General features: G+C 41.4%; 1 protein-coding gene across 2 annotated transcripts; it reads left to right on the plus strand.

The window, feature by feature from the left end:
* Nucleotides 1-1,384: 1,384 nt before the first annotated feature.
* Nucleotides 1,385-25,555, plus strand: asxl2 (ASXL transcriptional regulator 2). 2 transcript variants are annotated; one of them, XM_079573387.1, is made up of 12 exons: nt 1,385-1,568; nt 4,609-4,691; nt 7,176-7,284; nt 7,357-7,492; nt 11,867-11,985; nt 16,138-16,264; nt 18,110-18,157; nt 18,421-18,581; nt 20,253-20,349; nt 20,469-20,574; nt 21,616-22,450; nt 23,908-25,555. In XM_079573387.1, exons 1-12 carry the CDS (start codon nt 1,512-1,514, stop codon nt 25,459-25,461), a joined length of 3,432 nt encoding a protein of 1,143 aa, XP_079429513.1. In that variant the 5' UTR covers nt 1,385-1,511; the 3' UTR covers nt 25,462-25,555. The 2 variants fall into 2 exon arrangements, with proteins under 2 accessions (XP_079429513.1, XP_079429514.1); XM_079573388.1 differs by lacking the exons at nt 1,385-1,568; nt 4,609-4,691; nt 7,176-7,284; nt 7,357-7,492 and adding an exon at nt 9,333-9,426.
* Nucleotides 25,556-25,783: the final 228 nt, after the last annotated feature.

Below are 25,783 nucleotides of genomic sequence, written 5' to 3' on the forward strand. Positions count from 1 at the left end.
CAGGACAACATTTTTCACTGTCCAATCTGTAAGCTATGAGATACAGTGTAATAAGAAGGCTAAGTAAACTGTTTATTCTCTGATTTCAGGGAAATTAATCTGCATTTGTCCCATCCTTCAATGACATTTGACTTGTCTTTTATAGTCAAGACATGGAACATCTAACTGGACACTGGATAGAATACTTGATAGTAATTTCACGACTATTGTCCAAATGGTGTATTATGTGGATGAATGTTGTCTTTGTTGTATGTTTTTACTCACCGCAAAAAGATATGTTGCGACAAGGACAATGAATTAGGCTACTATAGCTTATCGGACATGTTTAAATTTGACAAAGGGAGCTCTTGCCAGCTCCACATAGCAATCCCAATCCTGGCCTTGGGAATCGAACCAGGGACCTTCTAGTGAGGCAGGCCATTATCGTCAAAGGCGGTGGGGGTCAGGGGTACACTAGTAAACCCCTGGTAACAAGAATGTTTAACAAATCAAAAATGTGAAACTTAGGTCTGTTAGTGAGTGTGTGGACAACAAGAAAATACTTTTTCAGGATGTGGAATAAGACTATGGAACAGTTTGCCTGTAAACTCAGTACTCAAACTCAGTACAATGTAATGTGCTCTGTAACCCTAACTTTAAAGGAACAGGCCACCGTTTTTCCATACTGATATATGTTCCTACCTGAACTAGTTGATACGTACCTGTCTGGTCTTTGTGAGTGCCCGTGGATGACCTTGGTCACTTCTAACTTCACCCTATTTGGAGCTATAGGAATATGCTGGGAGAAGCCAAATGCGAACAACATCTTTGGTCGTTTCGCGTGACTGAGGGCACGCACAGACCAGACAGGTACACATCAACTCGTCTAAACTCAGGCAAGAACATATCTCAGTATGTAAAAATGGTGGTTCCTTTAAGCCCTAACCCTAAGGGGCTTACTGTATGTCTTATTACATTATGTACCTCCAAAGTACTAATACATATTATTCTATTGTGTATGTGCTACATAGGTACAGGTTATTACAGATTGTTATGTTACAATGCAGATAACATTGGACTTAAGTGAGTTAGGTACAATGTATAAAGGTGTAAAATAAAGTGTGACCAAAAAGTCTTAAAATATGAAGCAATATATAAGGAATTAGTGATTTGGTGTTAATTTTACTGCAGGAAGAGGCACTAAATAAATGTATTCTTCCACCCACATATACACTATTCATTGTGTTACGGGTGGCCCAACTGCATCAGATCTTTTACTGTCCCATTGTTTCATTTTGCATTTGCAAGTCCTACATCGACAAGCTACAACAAGAAACATCGTGGGAAACCTCTAACAATGACAGCATCTATTTATCTATTTACAGTAAGATGACGTCCCCTTACCGTCACGTGACCGCTTACAGTAAGTCCATCATGGCAGCCCGAGTGGACGTTACGCGGTGACCAAAAAGCGCAACATTTTTCAACATTTCCAACTCCGTTTACGCACTTTTGCGCACAGGACGCCGACCATGAGGGAGAGGCAGAGGAAGAAGAAGGGTCGGACCTGGGCTGAGGCGGCCAAAACGGTATTCTACGCGCTCTTTTGCGGCGTTTGTTGTGGTTGTTTTCCCTTGCTCGCTCCCACTTGTACAACTGTGTTAGTGCGAGTTCATGACCCGCTGCTGCCTATGAGGCCTGTGTTGACGGCTGGGACGCGCTAAAAAATCCCGGCATTTCGTCCGTAGTGGGATACGCAGGTGTATATTGGTGGTTCTTGTGTTATTTTTGCGGATTTTTAAAGTAAATGGCACTAGCTGTAAATGTGACGCAGGTTAGAGTTAGTGTTAAGAATCGCCACGGGTTTAAGACTTGGAGTAGGAGTGGACTATGGGTTTGTTTTGAACGCAAGTAGTGGCATTGCTGTCATATTTACCCTCTGCCGATTATAATAGACAATACACACATGCTAACATTGCATTCACCTTTACTCCAAATCCAAACACGCCCTACTTTAACAGTTTAGTGTCTTTTAACATGAAAGCTCAGACTCCAATCCTCGCCTCCGTTCGAAACGCCTTGTATTTAGACAGTCCCGCTTTGGGCTAGACATTTGCGCAAGGATCGCTGTCGGGATTACGTCTGTCATAACTCACAGTCACATAAAAAAAAAACCGTGTTAACATTAAAACACTATTTCAAACGTCTTCCTCTTGTCTAAATGCTGTACTGACCCTGTCTTTTGTTACGGAGTCAACACTGCAGTGAAGTTAGAGCGTCTCTGGTGATGAGCGTTAGCAGGGTTAGCATGCTAGCTGTTATGCTAATGCGTCGTCAACAAGTTTGTGGGTCGTCACTTTTAATTTATACGAAACGGACTGCACAGTGGCGATGTCGTTGTTCAGATGCGCTGTTTTGTGTAGCCCGGATCGTGTTTCTGTCGATTTGACGAGGTGTCACTTGCGTAGTTGTTGCATTATTAAAGGTAGCTAACGAAGTGGCTAGTGAACGATTATAGCATGCTAATGTGCTAATGACCAACAACACAGCAGCAACAGTGGAGCAGACTCCCTTTATTATCCACGTTTATGGTCTTCACATAATGAGTTGGGGTTAAATTAGGATCTTTGTGTAAACGAGGAGTCAGCACATTGTCAATACTGTTTAAAAAGTTGTTGAGTAATAAACAAACTCAGCAAAAAAACTCCTAGAAGTTGGATGCAATTTTCATACTATACCAGTGCAAGCATACAGACCAGTGGGAAATATGAATGTCAGTTCACATGTAATAGAGCAAGAAAAACATAATTTTGTAAAGCAAGCTTCCTCAAAGTTAACCAATATACAAACACTATAGTGGAAATTGTACTTGTTTACACCCATCCCAATGTACAAGTAATATTCATGTTTTATTAAGTTAATAATTTTGCATCAATTGTTTTTTTAAAGCAGGGTCCAGTAACATTAATGAATGAATAATGATTTTTACAGGGGTGGGAACTTTTAAATTTACTTCCTCCCACTCCTTTTCGAGTTTTTGTACAGTATTATGTATATATATATATATGGAAGCATGTGGCAATGTCATGAACGCATGTTAAAATTTCGTAAAAGCTGCACATGTTAATGTAAAAAACATGTGTATGTGATGTACATTGAACTCGGAATAAACAATCAATCAATCAAGGGCACCTGACTTTTTATTGTTGTAGAGTACATTAATTTTTGCCACTTGAGTATGTTGTAAACATAGAAAAGAAAAGAAAAGAAAAGAAAAGAAAAGAAAAGAAAAGAAAAGAAAAGAAAAGAAAAGCAAAACAAACCATGTTGCATTGTCTTCACCTAAATGTTTATTGAGTGATGAAAGATAGAAGTAGAATCTCCATTTGTGCAATTTATTCTGCTTCACTTTATCACTGCTCAAAGCTCTACACAGGCCTGAAATTCATTTGCTTGAACAACTGAATTTTTTAACTGGAAAAATCTAGCTTTAAAATAAAGGAGCTATACCTGATGACCAAAGAAACACATTTTAAATTGATATTTTCTGTTCCAAACTCATCTCAAACTTTCCTAATGCATTTACAACATCAAAATTCATCAGGGACTGAGTTTAAACCAGGTTTCACAACTTTCAAGGAGGAAAACTGTAACTTCGCTGTAAAACATGCCTACTAGCCTTACATTTTCTGACTGTTTAAAAGGCTTTAAAACCAGTGGGTTTTTTTTGGATAAATGTCTGCATTTACCATATACTAAAGGACAACACAAATTTTATTCCAATAACAGAAAATTAAAAAATCAAGGATAGCTCCTTTAAAGGAACAGGCCACCGTTTTTCCTGAAATATGTTCCTAGGCGAGTTGATACGTACCTGTCTGGTCTTTGCGCATGCCATTTGTAATTGATATTTTAGGAAAAGAAATACTATGAACCATGCAATACTTATTTTCATAGAAATTGATTTACACATGATTCAATTTGTTTACAAGCCACTCTGTAATAACTAATGGTAATAACTAATGATAATAACTAGTGACTTTGGTAATAAAGGATGCAGATTAAAGAGAATACACTGTGGGATGACGAACCCTGTGTTTTTTGCCCCCCTTTATCTAATTCACTCCCTCATTGACTGAAAACAAGCTGAACTCTAAACTGAACTTTCACTAAACGGTCCAATAAACCAAATTGAAAGATTAGATATAATACTTAGTTTAGTTTAGTTTATTTGAGCAGGGACAGTGTACAATATACATTAACCTCAAAGAGAGAGATGCATTGTACCAGGTTATATAGCACTTGTGTTAATTTCCACCTGTAGTCCCTGGGCAGACTGATGTCAACAAAGTCATAAAAATACTAATACAGAATAATACATTTCCCCAAAAACAGCATTAAAATCAACACACACTTCATTCATTCCAAAGCATTAAATTAGTGCCGTTATTTGATGAAATAATATTAGATTTCGGGGGAAAATAGTTCCCCCGAAATCGTTCCAGTTAAGCCGAACGGCTTAACTGGAACGTCTTATCACCCTTTAATATCAAAATAATAAGATTCGCCTATTGCGCCAATGTTTTAATCCAGTTCTCAGTGTGTATTCATGCCTTCTTTGTTTCTTAGGTTTTGGAGAAGTATCCGAATACACCTATGAGCCATAAAGAAATCCTGCAGGTGATTCAGCGAGAACGACTGAAGGAAATCAGGTGCGTCCGATATCAGTTCAAGCTCAATGTCGTAGATATTTTGTTATCGATCAGTTCAACCACAGTTTTGTCTGTGTTCACTGGGGATGTCATGATGTCTAGCTTTAGCGATTTGATTTTTGCAAGATGAAACCATTATATTGCAGAATATAGCCTTTATACAATTTTCTATAGTGTCAACTCAGTGGTTTGGTTTACCTATTGGTCTATATCCTTTAAAGATTCTTCACTAGGTTTATAAATGATATAAAAATATAGGGTAAATTATAATGAATGACTCTTGACGTCCTTTCTGTTTACATCATCAGTCTCATTGCCATTATTTGTTTCCTCAATAGTAATTCTTCACTTTCTTTTTGTTTCATTGTCACTGTTGTCGTCCAGAAGGTAAGACAAACGGCTAGTTCCCCACCTCCCACTTTTACCGCCTCCGCTCTGGTCTGGTCTGTTTTTTTTTTTCCCTCCCTTTTGCATGTTATTAACAACAACAACACGTCCCAGTTTCAGCTGCAAAATAAAAAAACAACAACTCTATGGCAACCACACATAACACGAAACTGCTGCAGCCACGCCGTGCGCTCCTGTTGCATAAAAACACAGTGAGCGTGCAGTGCAGAAGAGTTGGGTGGAGTGAGTTTAGCTGAATGATATACATCTAGAGTGTAATTCAATATAACATTGTTCAAGGAGCTTTATGTAATAAGTAGTAATCCAAATAATCACTCAGGTTTTTAGTGGTAAGACTGATTTGTGCTTTTGTATGATTGTGGCCAAATGATGTGCCGATTATAGTGTCTTTAAACCCTACACACAACAAACTAACTTATTTTTAGCTACCACCCCTGCAGTGCTGTGTAAAAAGAGATATTCAGATACTTAAAGGTGTATTATGCAACTTTCTATATGGAAAAAAGATGATATTTGTGTGTATTTGACCTTGTAGTGACCCAGCGGTTGTATGAGTGGTCAGCATGGCGCCTTTACTTTCCATCACAGTGGTTTCTTGGACGTTCCAGGATCAATTGTTCGGAAGATTTTCACCGCTGACGGACCCTCTCACCAGAAAACCTACAAAACAATTGATCCTGGAGCGCTGTAGAGACCACAGTGATGGAAAGTAAAGGCACCATGATGACCACTCATACAGCCTGGTCACTACAAGGTGAAATACGCACAAATACCAACTTTTTTTTCTCGTATAAAAAGTTGCATACATGCACCTTTTAAAATGTCTTAATGGAATAGGCCACCGTTTTTAAATACTGAGATATATTCTTACCTTTACTTAGACAGGTTGATATGTAGCTGTCTGGGCCTTTACACGATCCAAGTACAGTCACACAAAATGAAACATGTCGATTTTCTAGGCAGATAAAAAGGGGAACTATATTGTAAGGCGTGGTAATATTACTATGCCTTGCAATGTAGTAGTGTAGGCGTAGTGATATTGCTACTAATTTTGTGTGACTATACTTGGATCGTCTAAAGGCTCATGTAACCATATTTAAATAAATTCACCTCAGTTTGGAGCTATGCCTATACTGGGAGAGGCTAAATGCTAACGCCGCCTGTGCTCTGTTTACGTGACTGAGCTACATATCAACCCGTCTAAGCAAAGGTAAGAACATATCTCAGTATTTAAAAATGGTGGCCTATTCCCTTAAGTAGATACTCATTTGCAACTTATTTTTTGACTTAAAGGGACTAGATGCAAGTTGGTCATTTTATACTCACTACTGCCACCTCAGGTCTTATGCGTAATTGCAGCTTCTATATTAAGCTCGTGCATGACGGCACTTCGGACCCGAATAAACACCTTTTTTCAGTGACAGTGCAGGATTTTAGAGGCTGTTGTGGTGAAAAGGTCTGGGGTCAGTGTGAAATTTTCAAATTGAGACAACGCTACTTTAATGTCCTCCGCCAGTGGTGTTTTCAGGAGTGACAGTCTCGTTAAATTGTGCAAACCAGTCCCATTAGAACCCATGCAAGAACCTGTAATTGCTCCTGTCTGCTTTTTTGAAGTGGGAGTTCTTTGTTGAGTCTTCACCAATGTAGCAAAGAAGCTTTAAATGTCCTTGAACAGATTTAAGACATTGAAGTGTTTGTTCCTTAAAACTAGCGGCACACTCCCGGCTGGTCTCCTGCTTCAAATTTAGATTAACCCAGTGTACTGTAATGACTTAAAGGCTCTTTTCAATCCTTAGGAAGCTTGCAGTAGATTAAGCTTCAGTATCTAACATGTCTCTTTCACTCATACGCTCTTCTCCAGACAGTTTCAGGATAATGTCAGGAGACTTTTCCAAAACTTTATCCTGACATTGACCTGAGGAGAAACACAATAACCCCACTTTCACACGCCTTGAACTTACAATGGTCCCTCTAAAGCTGTGCATGATAGAAGCATCAGCCTAATCCCCGCTCCCTTTTAGTGTCTGAGTTTTGATGTTTAATAATATAATGACGTGGTTTTCCTCTCTGTTTCAGCGGGACCTCACCGTTAGCATGTCTGAACGCGATGCTGCACACAAACTCTCGAGGAGAAGAGGGCATTTTCTACAAGGTGCCGGGCCGAATGGGAGTCTACACGTTAAAGGTAGGTTCGCGTCGATTTTCAACATCTGTAAACTATCGGTTGCCAGTATAAATCCCGGTGCGTGTTTTCCAGAAGGACATTTCGGAAGTGGCGAAGGAGCTCTCAGAGGATGGATCGGAGGAGAGCAGCAGCGACAATATGTCCGACTCTCGCAGCACGGAGAACTCCATCTGCAGCGAGCCACGGCGAGGGCGGTGGATGAGGAGAGGTATAGTAATTACTCACAATGATAACGTATTCATTTAGAACAACATCCCTGAAAAACAGGAAAACAGAAGTTCAAAGTCATGCAAGCTATTATTCAATGTTGTGTGGGTCATTCATTTATAGCAAGTGCAACATGGAAAATACAAGACACTTTTTGTGGGCGTGTTGCTGCTCATTTGCCTTTTGAAATTGTGCGTATTATAGTATTAGGGCTGCAAATGTGATATGTAAATGAGGGAAAGGATGTGTGTGTATAAATGTGCAAATGACGCACTTTAACACGTGAGCAAAAGCCTCATATGTCACCCTGTTAATCTGTCATTTTAGATAAACTCAAAGCAATGTTACCTTTAAAACCCTTCTTCTTTTTGATTGAATGCTATAGATTGAATGTTACCTTAGAAGTCTGCTTTTCCCAGAACTAGTCAAGTCTCCCGTTTTGGCCGAGAAACTACTGTATTTAACCCCTCTTTCCCGCCGTCCTCCCATAATATTATTATCCCATAAAACGTCCTGTATTCAGCAATAAAAAGCATTCCTCTGCCTCTCCAAACTGAACTCTGTCACGAGCCTAGGGTAGCACAGCTGTCAAGTCTCCCGTTTTGGCCGGAAAACTTATTTTCAAATCAAAAACTTAACAGGTATGGGGTTGTTTCTATACTAAAATGAAACAACCTCATTTTAGCATAGATCATTTTAGTATAGATCGTTTTGATATCGTTTTGAGCTCAAAACGATATCAATATCGAAGTTGATAAAGGCACAGAACCACTCTGTTATGTGCTGGGACACAGCTAGTTCCAGATGCACAATATGAGAAAAACACGCAATATACAAAGACTGTTTTGAATATTGTACTAAACCATTTCAACACAGAAGAAGAAGAGCTTTATTTATATAGCGCCTTTCACAGACATAGTCACAAAGCACTTTAGATGAGACAATTTTACATTCACTCCATTCTCGATGGTGGTAAGCTGACTGCACACGTCTGCGCCAACAACAGTCCCTCTGACCACCAGCATCATGCCTCCACACACACACATCATTCATCCTGGCCTATTTACATGGCACTACACTACATGTTTTTAGTGGTAGGGGAAACCGGAGTACCCGGAGGAAACCTACGCAGACACGGGCAGAACATGCAAACTCCTCACAGAAAGGCCCCGTCCAGGTGGGAATCGAACCCGGAACCTTCTAGCTATGAAGCGAGAGCGCTAACCGCTGTGCTACAGTGCAGTCTTTTAAATTAATTCAAGCAATAATTGTAAGCTTTTTGACTTGACAAAATATTGGAGAATTCATGACTGAAACTTTAGCACATCTTAAAGGTACACTGCGTAACATTTTGGACTATACTGGCTCTAATAACCAGCTCAACACAGAAAATGCTATTATATATGCAGTGGCTAATCAAATAATGGATTTGGATGAGATACTACCATATTCAAATCTCCAATTCTTCTGACTACGTAGAGTCACATCTCCATGGAGACGAGCTGGACGTACCCACTCCCGGTAAAGTTACAGTCAGGTCTTAGGCTGAGCCGCTCACAGCAAAAGCACATGTTTGTTTGTACATTTATGAGGCATTTTTCAATGATAAAAATATCTGTCATTTATTGGGTAAAATTCTACGCGGCTTTAAGTTCCCATTTGTTATCGTTTTTTTCTTTGTCCTCATTCAGACCTCTGTGATCTTTATAGTTGACACATTTTGACTTCAGCCACTTCCCTTTAGTTTTGGTTTCATTGGCGACTTCTGTCAGTTTTGACAAACGAGTTACGCCCCTCATCGACCAAGTTCTCACCAAAACACAGGAAACTGACAAAGGAGCTTGCACAAGACGAGATCGCACTAAGATCAACGCTCATTTCATCCGTTTTCCTAGTCGTTTTTTGGACTCGAACACAACATGATTGTAGCTAAAGGTGAGTTTGTCATAGTTAGTGCATTGCCGGTGATACCTCGTTTGTAAAATGACTTGGCTAATTCTCAGGTGGCACTGTTGGCCTTTCCTTCTTGTTAAGCACAAATTCCTTCTGTCTTTTCTTGGCTATGCTTTCAGTGCCTCTTGCATAGACTGTATTTTAGTTGAATTCTTTACACAAAACTATATTTTTCTATTTTTGTCGTTGCACCACTTCCTTTTATGCTCCACTTGCCATGCAGATACATGCCGGCTCTGCAACTTTTATAGCAGTGGCAGCAGAGACTTGAATAAGTTACATTTAAAGTAACCAGCTACATTCTTAGTCATTTTTTCTTGCTCTTTTCTTGTTTGTACAGTCGCACTGGTTTAGTATGTATATTTTAAAGGCTTTTCATTGTGAAGCTGCAGTTTTTAATAAGAGGTTAATTTAAGATTTTACACATTTTCTAATATTCTTATTATCAGTTCTCTTGAATGTAGCTAATTTTCTCACATCTTGATCTTTCATCTATACATTTATGACCACCTCCACCCTCAAGATTGCTGCCTATTTTCTTCAGACAGTGGTCAACTAAAAGCTGTCTACAAAAATATTGTGTTCAAATTCTTCTAAACTCAGCAAATAATATTAAAAATACTCTGCAGTTTCATCTTCTTCTTTATCCGCTGCATAATGCTTGAGTAACATCCACTGGTGTCCTTGAACACACCTTGCACAACAAGTTTTTTCTCTCGATTCAAGCTGAAACAATCTGAAACTTAACTAAATCACGACTAAACAAGCTCTAAACTAAGCCAAAGGAACAGTTTTTTCTTGGTTTAGAGCAGGGGTATACAGCCTTTATATCCAGCGAGCTACTTTTACGCAACAAAAACGTCAGAGAGCTACTCATGCTTCAAAGACATTTGTTTAAAATGCAGCTTAGTTGGAGTTCACCCAAGGGGAATTAGTAGCCAAGGAGATAATATGTAAAGAAAAATGACTAGGTTTTGTCCTTATACTCTACTACAGTATATTGATCCAAATGTTTGCAGATTTAGAAAGAGGTGAGATACCTGGAGAGCTACTGGTGTGAGATCCCTAATATACTGTCAATGGTCTAGAGCCAGCTCATTCAACTGGCGGTCCGGGGGCCAGATTAGGCCCAGTCTTGTCTGGCCCACTACAGCTGCCGCTAACGTCCTCAGCAGTACGTACTCTCACTGAGGACGCTCTATCCTGGCTAAATACATAATTATTACAAATCATTCCTGCTACCTTTACAGTGCTTCTGTTTAGTCTTTAGAGTAGAGTCAGAACTCTGGTAGAATTGAAACAAACAGCTGGAATCGGGAGCTAAAGTACGTCCTTTTTTCACATATTAAGTAGCCATGTGCTTCATAGTAATACAATAGAGCTCCTGAAATAACACTGTCACTGTGAGAATTATAATGCTGTATTAATCTGCTGCTGTGGCAGTGGTTTCTAAATGGACTTTAAAGCAGTACTGAGTAGCTTGTGCCCCTAGAGGCCATAAGCGCCACTGCAGGTGTCGTAGAATGTTGCGTTTTTTTAGTCATTAATTGTCCGTGAGAGTAAATACTACGCTGACAGAAAAAACAAAGGGAGAGAGGGATATTGTACATCCAATTCAAAGGAGATAATTTTTTTTCACTCAAATTTGGCTGTAATTACTGTTTTAAGTGGCGCTAGCCCACAGTTAGCTTTGCCCGTTAGCCTGTTAGCTTCTTCTTCGTGATTCCATTAGTGTGTATTAGTGTCTCCGGGTTGGTGGCAGTCAAGTTGCATGTGGTTTTCTGGCCAGAGACACCAGGGGAGAGATGAGATTTCTCATTTATTTATCCCCAAATTCTGAATATGTTTGGTGCTGGTGTGGGGCAAGTGACCAGCCCAGTGCCCCATGACCTCCGAACAATCTGGCTCCGTAAAGAATGTAATCAAATAGCAAATAGTGAATAGAGAAACATAGACTACCATGACAGAGTTATAACCTCCTCAAAACTACTAGGACTAATTCAGGGCTAAAGAAGAAATCCACTTTGGATGTAAACAAGCTCTTAAAAATACTAAACAAGTATTTTGGTCATTTTGATAACTGTTCCGCTGCTATTTCGGACTAATGTTATACCAGGATTGAACCAGGGTAAAACTATAGTAGTAATAGCAAAGTCTAGACCATGACAAGAATAAATAAAAGTAAAACAATATTACCAAACCAGGACTTAAGCTCTTAACTCTAAACTAGTGACTAAAACATCTCATTCACTGCAAAGACACAGCTCATTGTCGTACAGCAATATTTTGGCGATGAAACAGAATCTGTGTCATTGTGCGCGGCGGAGGTTTCAGTTTCATCATGACAAAAGCATTTTAAATCGGTGCGTTTTGCCCCGGACGTGTGCTTCTCTAACCTGTTTTCGTGGTCGTGTTTTGGCAGTTCCCTCGAAGCTCCAGCCTCAGCCGTCGTCTCCTCAGCCGCGATGCTCCTCTCCCTCGGTGCCCACGGCCAAAATCATCTCGCCGTCTCAGAAACACAGCAAGAAGGCGCTCAAACAGGTACTTTTTTACCCCATTTGTCCTGTGTTTGTGTTTACTTTGTAGTCACTGAGTATAAAAGGTGGGCTGATGCTGGAAGAAATTAGGGACTTGATTCTTAAGAGCTGAGGCTTTTGTTTCCAGTGACTACTTTTTCAATAGATACAGATGGAATCTCATCATAGAAAGGGGTGTGGAAACACAATTTCTTTCACTGTTTTTAGACATTTTCTGGTGAAATATGAACTTATTTACCACAGACAAATAAAGTCAAGTCTAAAATAAAGTCAAGTCTAGTCCATATGGATATTTTCTCACAGCCAATTGTTCCGTAGAAGTGAAAAAACGGCACAGTCATAGCAAGCGCTAGCTGGCGTTTGCATTAGCACAATGCTAACATGTAGCATCATGGTAGCATTTTTTTTTAAATGTATTTATGCGCTTTTGAACCACTTTGCTCCCCTCCATGTTTTTGTATCTTTATTTGGTAGAAAGCTATATTTATAATTCGGTATTTGTTAAAGTCGTTTTTGAATAATTAGAGAGGTTGACCATATATGGGCGATTCCAGTGATGCCGTCTGTATCTATACCAACCAAAAATAATCAATACTGTATAGCTATAGAAAAATGTCATTATTTCTTCCTGAAAATGCAAAGAATCTCCTTTTTGCGTGCTCTACATCTGTGGGTCTCTATGAGTGGGTTGAGAACCAAAAGTGGGTTGCAAGCTTTTCCCAGTGAATATTTTTAATACTTTTTCTACTTGAAAAGTATGAAGGCATTTCCGGACAGTTTCTGTGGTTATTTGATCATGATTTCAGATTTACTCGTGTTTAAAATGTTCAACAATAATTGACATGAAATGACAGTATTTTACATTTCATGGTGTAACAAGTATTTTTTTCTTAAAAGAAGAAAAAACGTCAAATGAGATTTGTTTTATTATCTCATTTTATTTGCTTTATGATCTTTTTTCTTGTCCCATTGGCAGATTATCAGTTACCGACTCAAATCAAGGGCAAATATACGTATTTGAAGTCAGTTTTACCTATTGTTGGATCACCATTTGTCGTGTACCAGGTCTAAAGAAGGGCTGAACCAGAGTTTGGCCCAATCTCAATTCTACCCTTTAGCCCTCTGCTTAGCCCTTCCCCTTGGTTTTGCATGTTCACGAGAGACTGAGGGGTGTCCCAATTCTATTTAGGGCCACATATCCCTCAAAGCCAGGGTTTTTCTGATGCACACTACAGACGAAGGGGTTTGACAAAACACGGAAATAAGCTGTGAAATTAATTCACAAACATACACCAATAAACACTCTTACAACATTATAAAGTTGCAGAACACTCCATTCGTCACTTTATTCGCTTTATGCAACAATTAGAACAGTCCAATTCTATAAATGTGTCAGTTCCACGTTTTCGCTTTGCTGCTTAGAGCACTCCGTATATTTACACTGTCATGGCTGACTTTAGAGTTTCTTTCCAACTTTAAATACTTCGCTATTGTCATGACCACACAGGGCTCAGAGCCTCGCCGCTGCGCCCGCTGCCTCCCCATGCCACTGTGCTCTGATCCCGGGTCCGAGACTGTCTGTACCCCGGTCTGAGCGCACCTCGGCAGCCTCCGCTCAGGCCCAGGGCTCTCTCACAGCTCTGGTGAACGGGCTGCAGCCACAGTGACTCGCGGCAGAAGCAGCAACACATGGACGGGGGAAGGAGAATATAGCGCCGGATGAAGCAGAAATAGATTAAAATCTGTAGGGTTTGGGCTGAGACCGAGTCCTGTTGTTTAGATGTTACAAAACAGCATCAGTCTGTTACAAGTTACTGATGAGAGAGATAGAGGCTTTTTTACATTTTGTTTCCTATAAATGTGTTCTAATTGATAAAAAAATATATATATATACAAATAAGATTCCATTCCAAACTCACAAACCATAATCATCTGTGTTAGTTGTAAAATGCAGTCAAATGGAGGGCTGTCCCATTTCTTAGGGCGGTCTTTTCAACCCTCGCCCTTAGCCCTCTGTTTCAAGGTGTAGGGAAAGGGGAAGGGGAAGAGATAGGGGTAGAAAAAGAATTAAGATTGGGCGTTAATAATGGATGAAACCTCAATTATATCATAATCATTTTACTTGATCTACAAAGTGCCAGACATCACCCCCACGACTGCGTTAAAGCCACTTGACAGTGTCCTGCTCTTTTCTGCTGCAACAGTGGCATGAAATAGCCATAGTTTGTAACATCTTTGCACATTGCAGCTCAAGCTGACCAATTTTACCAACCAGAGGCGTAAAAACAAACCACTGGTATCGGAATTGATATTGTTCAATTGAAAGTGAAAATGTTGGTTTTGCACATCACTAAAAGAAATGGATACTATTATACTATTTTGTCAAGAGTGGTATTTTTCCTAACAATTAATGAAACTGATGGGATTTGCTTTATTGATTTATAAAATATACTAATTTGTCATAAAAAGTTTTGATAGATGCTGTGTCTTCAAGGAGCTAGATGCAAGTTAGTCATTTTATGCTCACTACTGCCACCTCAGGTCTTTTGCGTAACTGCAGTTCTATATTAAGCTCGAGCATGACGGCACTTCGGACCCGTATTAACACCTTTTTGAGTGACAGTGCAGGATTTTTGAGGCAGTTGTGGTGAACAGGTCTGAGCTCATTCTACACATTAGGACAGGGGTAGGCAACGCCAGGCCCGGGGGCCAAACCGGCCTTCCAGCACAGAACCTCTGGCCCTCAATATGATTTTGAGAAACCTGTTAAAGTACTCTAAAAATGCGAGAAATTTTTTAATGTCCTTGCAAAATATCCCACTTGGTGTTAAACGGTGATTCTCAACTGGTGGCTCGGGACTTTTTGCAATATTTTCCATCTGAAACTACACAGAAACACTGGAGTCTGTTCAAATTAATATTGTTTGGTTGTTTTGATCATAATTTCAGTCTTAAAAGCAAATCACGGCATGTTCAATAAAAACATGTGGTAAATACAATATTTTATATGACATATGAGATATTACAGTTTTATTTGGGTCGCAGCTTGTCATTAAGGTAATGACGGGTCTCGAGGCCAGACCACTTTAGAACCACTGAAGTAAAACATCGGCATTTGCAGAAAATGGTTCTTTACTTTAGGCTACAATGTTGAGGTTCGGCCCTTGGTGTTTTGGCAATAATGAAAATTGGCCCTCTGTGACACAAACTTGCCTACCTCTGCATCAGGACATGGCTGGAACATGTAGGGGGAGGAAAATACTTAGTTTTAACATTTTTAAACTCCGTATAGTCCCTTTAATGCAATTTTTCTAACGAGACTGATTCGATTTGCGAGTTATGTTTTGAAATAAAGATTCAATTCACACTGCACTTTTTGCATGCATCCAGAAGCATCAACATTTGAGAGACAACTTATTATATAAGAACAGATAAACTTATACAAGCAAGACAGGCATTTCAGAACATGTTTGTTGAAGTGTAGACTCCAGGGTTTGCAGGTTTTACACATTTGCCCCATATAGGAAGAATAATGTTTTGTTATTGTACTTTGTGATCTCGCCTCTGTTACAATTAATTGTGTAACCATACTTAATCACTTTACCATTTCTTGCTATTGCCAACTGGATTTGTCATTCGAAACACCCCAATTTTACAGTTTTCTCAACACCACGCCTCACGAGGAGCCCATTATCTCAGTTTGTCCACATCTTGTTCAAATTAGTTAAACTGCGGCTCTGGAAAAGTGCCTTTAGCAATTATTTCCTACATAATTGTCTTCATAATCCACTCCTTCATTCATTATTTTCACAGTTGGCAGCTCTCTGGCTATTGTTTAGCGTTTAATTAAATTTCCTGTGATTGCGCAGATTGTAACTCGTCCCATCTGCGCTAGTGTGGACTTTTCTGCTTTGTAAGGCTCATTTGCATTCACTTTTTTTTTTTTTTTTTAGGAGAGGGAACAAAAGAGGATGTGGCTAAATAACGCTCGCTTTGGAAACATTTTAGTCTGCAGTATTCGGGTTAGATAAGCCTCTCGTATTGCCATTATGCAGCTGTTACTTAACCAAGTGGCCGTGGCGCGGGGAGCTACATCGGCTCAATCGCACTTTTCTGTTTGTTTGCCTGACTTAATTTAATTGTTCTCTTCTTTCAGGCCTTGAAGCAGCAGCAGCAGAGAAATCAGCGCAGGCAAGGGGCGATGGGATCCGCGTCCAGCCCGAGACTCCTGCTCAAGACGATTAAAGACATAACGATGGCCGACAACATCGCAACGAAGGCTGGTATGTGGGGATTCAACTGTTGAGAACTATAATGTGGGGTGTTTCACTTGTGCTGCTGATTATTGGGTTTAAATGCAAAACAATTGTGTTGCAGTGATAGATATGTGCCTTTTTAATACTTAGGAGCAGTGATATCATTTAGCTGCTGCACCTTTGTTTAATGATGATAACGTAACTGTGAGGAGCTAAAAATAGCTCTTTTGTGACTAAAACGTGACGAGACTTTCGAAAATGGGAGAATGTAGTTTGTCAGATCATTCACAAACAGAAGCGGGAGAACACACCTGGCAGGCTCCGCCCCCTCTCTCTCTCTCCCCGCACTACAGTCTGCACCTATTCACCGTTTTCCGCCCCGCCCACTTTTGCCTCTTTTTGCCTTGTCTCGACACTTCCGTTGTATTGACACTTCCAGTAGAGCGCGAAGCCTGTTCATTTAAAAGGTACTAGATGCAAGTTAGTCATTTTATACTCACTACTGCCACCTCAGGTCTTTTGTGTAACTGCAGGTTCTATATTAAGCTCGTGCATGACGGCACTTCGGACCCAAAGTAACAACTTTCTGAGTGACAGTGCAGGATTTTAGAGGCAGTTGTGGTGAACAGGTCTGAGCTCATTCTACACTTTAGGACATGAGGGGAGGAAAATACATAATCTTAACATTTTTAAACTCCGTATAGTCCCTGTAAACGGAGAACGAGGGATAATGTTCGCTGCTAAAATCTGATGTTTAGTCGATTGATTTGTGTAAAATGTCCAATGTTCATTTGCACCGACAAGTCAACACTGCAACTTTTCTCTGTGTGGCCTAAACTTCCAGAATAAGGTGAATTGCTCCTTGGTCTGAGCGTCAGTGGCAACGATGTCTGTGGCTTTATCTTCTCTCCCCAGTTAGACACAGTAGCATATGAACGCAGAAAGCATGTTGAGGAACTGATGTGCAGACGGCGCTGTTGATAAAAATCATCAGAGGATGAGGAGAGCGGCCACTTTTGGGGAAAGTCATGTTCACAGACACTTGTGCCTTTTGTGGCGCAATCTGTCAAAAGCTACAGCCTGTCGACCTTCATCCAATTTCTAATACTTATTTTCAATACTTCTCGTTGAAATACTAATACATACTGGTAATTATTTCCTTTGGTAACACTTTATTTTACACTACCCTTGATACCTTATACCTGCCAAATTTAGTACAATGTAATGTGCTGTGTAACAGTGTGTAACAACTTGTACCTATGTAGTACATACACGATGAAATAATGTGTATTTGTAGTTTAGACACAGGAACATAATGTAACAAGACATAAGACTCTAACTCTAACCCTGAAGGTCTTATGTCTCATTACACAAGGTGCCTACAAAGTACTAATACACATTATTCCATTGTGTACGTACTACATAGATACAAGTTATTACAGATTGTTACAAAGCAGATTTAAATGAAAGTGACTAAAACTAGACTAGAACCTTATTGAGCTTTCGTCACCTAAAACTGTCATTTAGAAATGTCTCAAATGTGACTGAAACTAGAAACATTTTTGTCCAAAAGATTAAAACTAAAAGAGCTGCCAAAAACAACACGGCTTATGAGAGTTTCCTTGATCAAATGTTCTGTTATTTATCTATTTTGTGTGTTAATTTTAAAGTAATTACATTGTGCAACTGCAGATGTTTGACTCGGTTTGTTGGTTAATAATTGCTGGGTTTATCCACACGAACCAAAATGCATTCATTACAATACAATATAAGTGGTTATTGAAATATGGTTTATATCCTGTAAATGCTTCTGTTAATTTACAACCTACTCATGTTTGCTCACACGTCTCGCTTCTTTCTTTGTCTGAACAGAGCTGCGGCACTCAGCCAGAAAAGCGTCTCAGAGGCGTCTAAGTGCAGGTAACTATGAGGGATTTGCTTTAAGTTCTTTCTTTGTAAGTATTGAGTCCGGTGAATCAGTACAGCTGCTGGATGTTTTCAGGATTAAACTAAAGGCATATAAGACAAAATGCTTATCATTTCCAAAACCTTCTTTATAAAGACACTTCATCCACAACTTCATATGGACGGGGCCTAAACCCTGCAGTATTCTGTCTATTAAACACTTAGACTAATGATAATTCTCACTTTCATCTTATTTATGCCTGTTTTCCGTGTCCCAGGGCAGATAAAACGCACCAAGTGTAACATCGACGTGGAGACTCCGGACTCGATCCTGGTGAACACGAACCTCAGAGCCATCATCAACAAACACACGTTCAGCGTCCTGCCGCCCGAGTGCCAACAGAGGCTGCTCAAGCTGCTGCCCGAGGTCGACCGACAGGTGAGGAGCGAATCACGAACGGCACAATTCACAAAAGATCGTTTTCACAGACGTCACACTGGCTCGGTTTACATGGTCAGAAAAATCAGATAATGCAATAATCAGATAAGATGCATTTATATTCACTTCAAAAATCTGATCTTCCTAAACCCCAGGCTCTACATGTGCCAGAGCCTTTGTGGATTATTAGAGCAACTGAATTGTCTCGCCCCCTCCCCTTGAAGATGATCGTGCCTCCATATTTGCACTTGGAGTCAAAGTTCTCAATGTGGCATTTAATCACCTGCACATGAAAGCCCAGTGGAGACAGCAGAGGGTTAGGAACTCAAAGGTCTAGGGTTCAAATCCATTTAACTATGTATTATTGTTGCATCAGCCTTAAAGCGCATATGACACATTAGACAAAATTTTTGCTAAAACATAGTTAACACAATTATAGCATTTTGATAAAAAAAATTGTGCCCAGTTTTCTTTAGTTTTAACATTTTTGTGATGTTTATAGCTTCACTTCCCTATTAGACACTGACAGTAAGTGACACCGAAATCAAAATGCTGTTTTCTGACCAAAAAGCTGAGAAAATGAAAGAGCAATGCTGCCACCTAGTGACTCAATAAATTAACTTGTAGTTCTTTTATTGAGTCACTAGGTGGCAGCATTAGGCAGCACAACAAAGATTTTAACACCAGACATGCTCAAGGCTTTGCTGCAGCTGTTCCCATTGAAAAACCCATTCACAACACAGTCAAAGTTCTGATTTCAATTGACGTCTATAGACGTCTTTGGCAGTCAATGAGTTCAGCTCGTGCATGACAGCACTTCGGACCCGAATTAACACCTTCTTGAGTGACAGTGCAGGATTTTAGAGGCAGTTGTGAATATATCTGGGCTCATTCTACACATTAGGACATTGCTGGAACATGTAGGGGGAGGAATATACTTAATTGTAACATTTTTAAACTCCGTATACTGCCTTTAATATTTGTCTGTTAGTTTAGCCTTTTTGCTGTATTTTAATTCGTTTTATACGCCTGTGAAAAATGACTAAGAAATCAGATTATATCAATCAGATTTGCATATCACTTAGAAAATCACAGATTATTGCATCTAAACGTAGCCACTGCAAATCTAATAGTCCCAAAACTGCAAGAAGATATATATTATGCAATAAGACGTTTGACAACCCCAGAATAAATACAATATGGTAATTGGAACAGTGATTCATACCAGTTACTTCAGTTCAGTTTTTTGATGATATTATAGGGTATGAGGTTTTATTTAGCTTTTCTGAGCCGATGGAAAGTCTCATTAACTGCTTTTAATTTAGTTTTAGTCTTAGCCAGCACTAAAATTTTATTAGAAAATATACAAATTAGTCGGCAGAATTAACACTTACTCATACACGGCTTATTTGGTGCTTTTTTCCCATCGAAGGTGGGTGTGACTATTGTGCTATTTCAGAGGGGCTTATGCAACTGAACAGACTGGCACACATGTCATGTTTCTGAGTCATTTCCTTCTGGTGAGAATATATCAAAACAAAGCCCAGACTTTTGTTTCTTGCTCGTATTCTGTCCTCCAAGAGTGTCACATGAAAACTATCTCACAGTAAACTCTCATCTCCTCGTAAAGTGAGCTGCGCTGTGTAAAAGTTTGGCGTCTTGTTCCCGCAGGCCTGCATGGACGGACTCCTGAAGGTCACGAGCTCCGCCTTAAACAATGAGTTCTTCACTTCGGCCGCTCAGTCGTGGAAGGAGCGACTCTCTGAGGGTCAGTGCAGACGTAGAGTTGATGTAAAAGAAACGTTATGTCACCAAGGCCCGGCGTGAATGCCCTGGTGCTGCATAGGCATAACTTTCATGAACGTGTCTGTCTTTGTGGCTGTTCAGGAGAGTTCACGCCAGAGCTGCAGCTTCGAATGCGGCAAGAAATCGAAAAGGAGAAGAAGATGGAGAGTTGGAAGGAGGCTTTCTTCGAGACCTACTACGGGGAGAAGTAAGTTATTCAAATAATGGGCTGAAGAACTGGCCCATACAGTCGGCTGAGTCTTTTTGTGTTATTCAAGTAAAACCACAATGTAAGTTGGCCATTTTTTACTCAGTCCTGACACCTCTGGTCATACGTGTAACTGCACCTTCTATATTAAAGGGATATTTCAGGATTTTTGACATAGGGCCTCATTTCCTTGTTATCCAGAGTGTTGCTGGTACCTGGAGATATTTTTTTTGTAATTCATGCAGTTCTTATGTTTGACGAGTTTCGTGGCGCTAGGCTAGTGCAAGGCTAGCGCATTTCTATGGTATCAGCTAGCCTGCATTAAAAACAGTCTGACCCGCTCCACAGTGCACCTGAGGCAAATCACTTATAACGCCAGACTAATCATAGAAATGTCTGTGTCGATAGAATAATTTTTGGAATATAACTGACCTTGCATCACATGAATGATCGCATTTTGAGGGACTATTTTCTGGCAGATCACTCCGCCGCTGCGTTGTTTATACAACCACGAAGATGATGCTGCTCAAATAAAAGGTATTTTAAATGCAAAATGGTTAAAATTATTCTATCGACACAGACTTTTATATGGTTTGTCTGGTGTTTTTGAGTGACAAAAAGGTTAATTCACCTTTTTGTCACTCAAAAAGGTGAATTAACACCTTTTTGAGTGACAGTGCAGGATTTTAGAGGTGGTGAATAGGTCTGGGCTCATTCTACACATTAGGACATTGCTTGAACATGTACGGGGAGGAAAATACATAATTTTAAACATTTTTAAACCCTTTATATTACTTTTTGTCAAATTTTAGTTTGCTTTAATTTAGTTTGCCTATAATCCTGATCATGCTTTTACGTGAAACACTGCTTCAATTTACAATTCTGGTCCAGCTAAACATTAATAACGCTTAAATTATGACACTATGTTACAAAATTAGCCTATATAATTCTCGCTTTGCTAAGAAATAGATTCACATTTACAATTATGAGTAGTTCCTCGTAGATTTAAATTAACTGTACTCTTTTCTCTCCCTCCTGCAGCTCCGGACTCAGCTTGGAGGAATCCAAAGAGCTGACGAAGCCGGATCACAATCGAGAAACCTCCAAACCACAGTCTCTCCCCGCCATTCCACCGCCTCCTCCTCCTCCTCAGGCTGCAGCTGCTCCCGCCAAATCCGCTAAAGCCGCCCCTGAAGTCGCCAAGGACGGTGGTGTCGCGCGAAAAGTCGAATCTGCTCCTGCTGCCTCGGCGAAAGATATCAAACCTCTGTCGAAAGACCTGCCCAAACCTCCCGCGAGAGAAGCGCCTCCCGTCCTCGAGCCCATGCGGACGCGGCGGTCGCAGCAAGCCGAAGATCGCAGGGCACACATGGCTGCACAGTCCGCCGCGGCCAGCAAAGCAGCAGAGGAAGCAAAGCCGCAGAAAGAAGTGGAAGTGTTGCCTCAGAAGGAATGCTCGGAGGAGAAGAAAGCAGAACCACCACCTCCAGAAACGCCGCCCCCTCAAACCCCGCCCCCTCAAACACCGCCTCCTGATGAAGAATCCACGAAAGAACCAAGCCAAGAGGTCAAAAAGCCTGAGAATGAACTGCCTCCTGTCAAAGAAGAGACAAAACTTAGCCAAGAGGTTAAAATCGACGACCGCGCGGCGATAGAGAAAGCGGTAGAGGTGAAAGAGCAGGTGGAGGGGGGCGTGGAGGGTTCGAAGCGTAAATCTGTGAGCGAAGCAGACAGCGATGTGACGCCGGAGAAGAGGCTGCGGATCTCCTCCGTGTCCTCCGTGTCTTCTGTGTCTTCGGTGTCTCCTCCAGCCTCGTCCATGTCCAGCCCGGCCACGCCATCGCCCGCCTCCAACCAGAGGGTGCCGCCGCTCAAGGTACTGTGCGAGGGAGAGATGCTGCCTTTTTTCTACAAACATTATTATTCTTTCAGAACTAAATCCACAAAGCACTGCACTTTCAGTTAATGGTGTTCAGCAAAATCAACTTTTTAATGCTTTTTACCACATTTCTAGTCACCTGAGATCCTTCGTATCGAACAAACGCTTTCTTCAGCTCTCGATCTCTTGCCAAGCTTAATTTTTTCATCGCAAAGTAAAAACCCTCGCCATAGCTTCACTACAGCCACACACTTTATTTTCTCTTTGTTGAACAGCTGTGCAGTGAAGGGCAGCGGGATGAGCTTAGAGTTTGGACCAGGAAACTACTGGATCTGTTTTAGATCAGATAAGATAAGATAATCCTTTATTGATCTCACAACGGAGAAATTCACTTGTTACAATCGGCATTCAATAAGATCACTCAGAGTGTGCAAAAACAGACAGGAAATGTGCAAAGAGTTAAATAGTAGAAAACGAGGTATCTTAAGTACAATAAGTAAAGCAAAAATATTAGGGGGCGGAGTTCTAACAATAAGGGAATAATAAATAAAAATAGTATAAAAATTAGAACAGGTTATATAAGTAAAATATCGGGGCGTAAAGTTACAGTCCTAGTGCAGGTTGTCAATAAGTGACGCTGGTACAGGGAATAAAGTGCAGCTGATACATAGATTATTGCACGTAGTTTTGCAAGGGGGGTTATTGCACATGTTACTTTACAGTCAATATTGCATTTTCAAGTGTGAGACAGTGATGAACATGCAAACATGCAAACTCCACACAGAAAGATTCCCTGGTGGGAATCGAACCCGGACCTTCTAGCTGTGAAGCACGAGCGCTAACCACTGTACTACCATGCGGCTCTGATGCTTTTCAGAACAAACTCGTGATTTAGAGGAAATATATTATCTCACAAACTTGAACAAACTGACAAATGGGAAAGTTTTTTCTGTTCTCTGGATGTGGAGCGGCCGGTCGGACTTCAGACTACCCGTCAACACTCGCCGATCATCCAGGCGAGCCGCAACCACATCTCAAACAAGCCTAATATTGGCAGAATCCTTTTGGTTGGGGGAACCTATAGCTTTAAATTAAAGAAAAATGGGTTTGTGAGACAAAAAAGGGTGTGAACCACTGCATTAGTTAGTTAGATTTCTTTCTTTTTAGATTTTCTTTCTTTCTTTCTTTTTTAAAGGGGCTAGACGCAAGTTAGCAATTTTATACTCACTACTGCCACCTCAGGTCACATGGGCACCTTCTATATTAAGCTCGTGCATGACGGCACTTCGGACCCGAAGTAACACCGTTTTATTATTTTTTTAATATGTCTGGGCTCATTCTACACATTAGGACATTGTTGGAACATGTAGGGGGAGGCAAATACTTCATTTTAACATTTTTAAACTCTTTGTACATGAATCAATTTGTTAACAATAAATTCTCGTCTTTTTCAGATCCACATGTCCCGTATCCTGCCTGTGCCAGTGTCCCCGGGGCAGCCCTCGCCGCGCACCCCTCTGCCCACTCCCCTCGGCAGCCCGGGACGGACCGGCGCCCGCACTCTGGCCGACATCAAGGCCAAAGCGCAGCTCGCCCGGGCGCAGAGAGCTGCAGCAGCCGCCGCGAGCAGAGGGCTTCAACCTGGCGGCAATCTGGACCAATCGCCAAGTCCCAGTCCGAGCCCTACGTCTCCGCTAACTCCTGTGAAGATCCCGCCTGCCAACATCACGCCTCCTCCACGACCGCTGGACACAAAAACCTCACCCAGTCCCCCACAGATTTCAATAAAAGTCGAGCAAAAAGCCGCACTGGTTAGCGCTCCATGTGGCAATTTCTTATCGCAAAGTCCATCACCGACAGTGAATGAGCAAAGCCAGGTTTCTGGATCGAGTAGGAACTCTTGCATACCGGCTAACAACCCGCTGGTCACGAAGCTTCTCCAGGGAAAAGACGTCCCACTGGAGCAAATTCTCCCCAAGCCGCTGTCTAAAGTTGAAGTAAAAATGGCGGTCAAAACGACGGCAGCCAAGGGGAAACCCGTGCATTTGTTTACCGGAGCGAGCACCGACAATAAGCAAAGTCTATCCACTACGGGGAGAGCGGAGTTGAAGCACAAGGAGCTTCCGGATAAGGAAACGCAAGAACAGATTCTGCAGGCGCTCATGCAGAGAAAGTCTCAGCAAAGTCAGCCCTTCGGGGGGATCGGGCCGCAGCCGTTCAGAGTGAGCCCGGTCTCGCACGCGGAGAACAAGCTCACCAGGATCGGGGTGGGATTTTTGGGTTGCAAGAGAAAGCAAAAGCCAGCCATGACGGGACACTACCTGCTCAATGTTTCCACGTACGGACGCGGGTCGGAGCGGCAGCGGCAGCAGCAGCTTTTGAGGTTAAAAAGGGAAAGCGGGGAAGCGGAGGCGGCGAGTCAAACCGCTTCCGGGGTTAGGAGCGAACTCCTCAAGTCGGAGGAAGTCCAATACTGCGCGAGGGTGAAGGACGAACCCGGATTGGAGGAGAGCGATCAGAATAACAACAGCGGGTTAGCCAAAGACGCCACCAGCTCGCAACGAAAGCACCTCAGTTTTAGCAACAACCCAGGAAGCGCCGAGCCATATTCAACTCACCAGCGATCCCCGCAGGGTTTCCACAGAGTCACGGACAATCAGCCGGCGGTGTACAGCGGCTCCATTAGCATGTCTTTGAACGACGGCGATAGGGCTTTGGATTCGAACTCCACGTCCGATAACTACTCTGAGGCGGACGGCGCGCAGCCCGGAGGCGTCATGTCGTTCTCCGTCACGGTCACGACGATACCGGGGAGAGCGATGGACAGCGGGCAGGGAGAGCCCTCGCCCGGTCGGTCGTACGCCGACGGGCCCAGCATGGAGGACGTGCAGTCGAAGTGCTACTGCCGCCTCAAAGCTATGATCATGTGCAAAGGGTGCGGCGCCTTCTGCCACGACGACTGCATCGGGCCGTCCAAACTCTGCGTGTCCTGTTTAGTGGTACGATGATGGAGAAAAAGAATATACACGAACTAAAGATGAGAGCGCTTTACAACATGGCTACCCTTTAGATATGCTGAGAGGCCGTTTGTAGAAAATCAGGTTTTAAATGCTCTCCCGTCCTTTTCCATGTAGCTTCCCGAAAGTATTTTTCTATATTTCTAACTACGTGTGACTTTAGATCATGTTGAACACAATCTGGAGAAGAAGAAATCATTTTATTTAAAGGGACTATAGGGAGTTTAAAAATGTTAAAATTAAGTATTTTCCTCCCCCTACATGTTCCAGCCATGTCCTAATGTGTAGAATAATGAGCCCAGACCTGTTCACC

This window comes from Gobius niger, assembly GCF_951799975.1.
Source record: "Gobius niger genome assembly, chromosome: 16".
NCBI classification, from domain to species: Eukaryota; Metazoa; Chordata; class Actinopteri; order Gobiiformes; family Gobiidae; genus Gobius; species Gobius niger.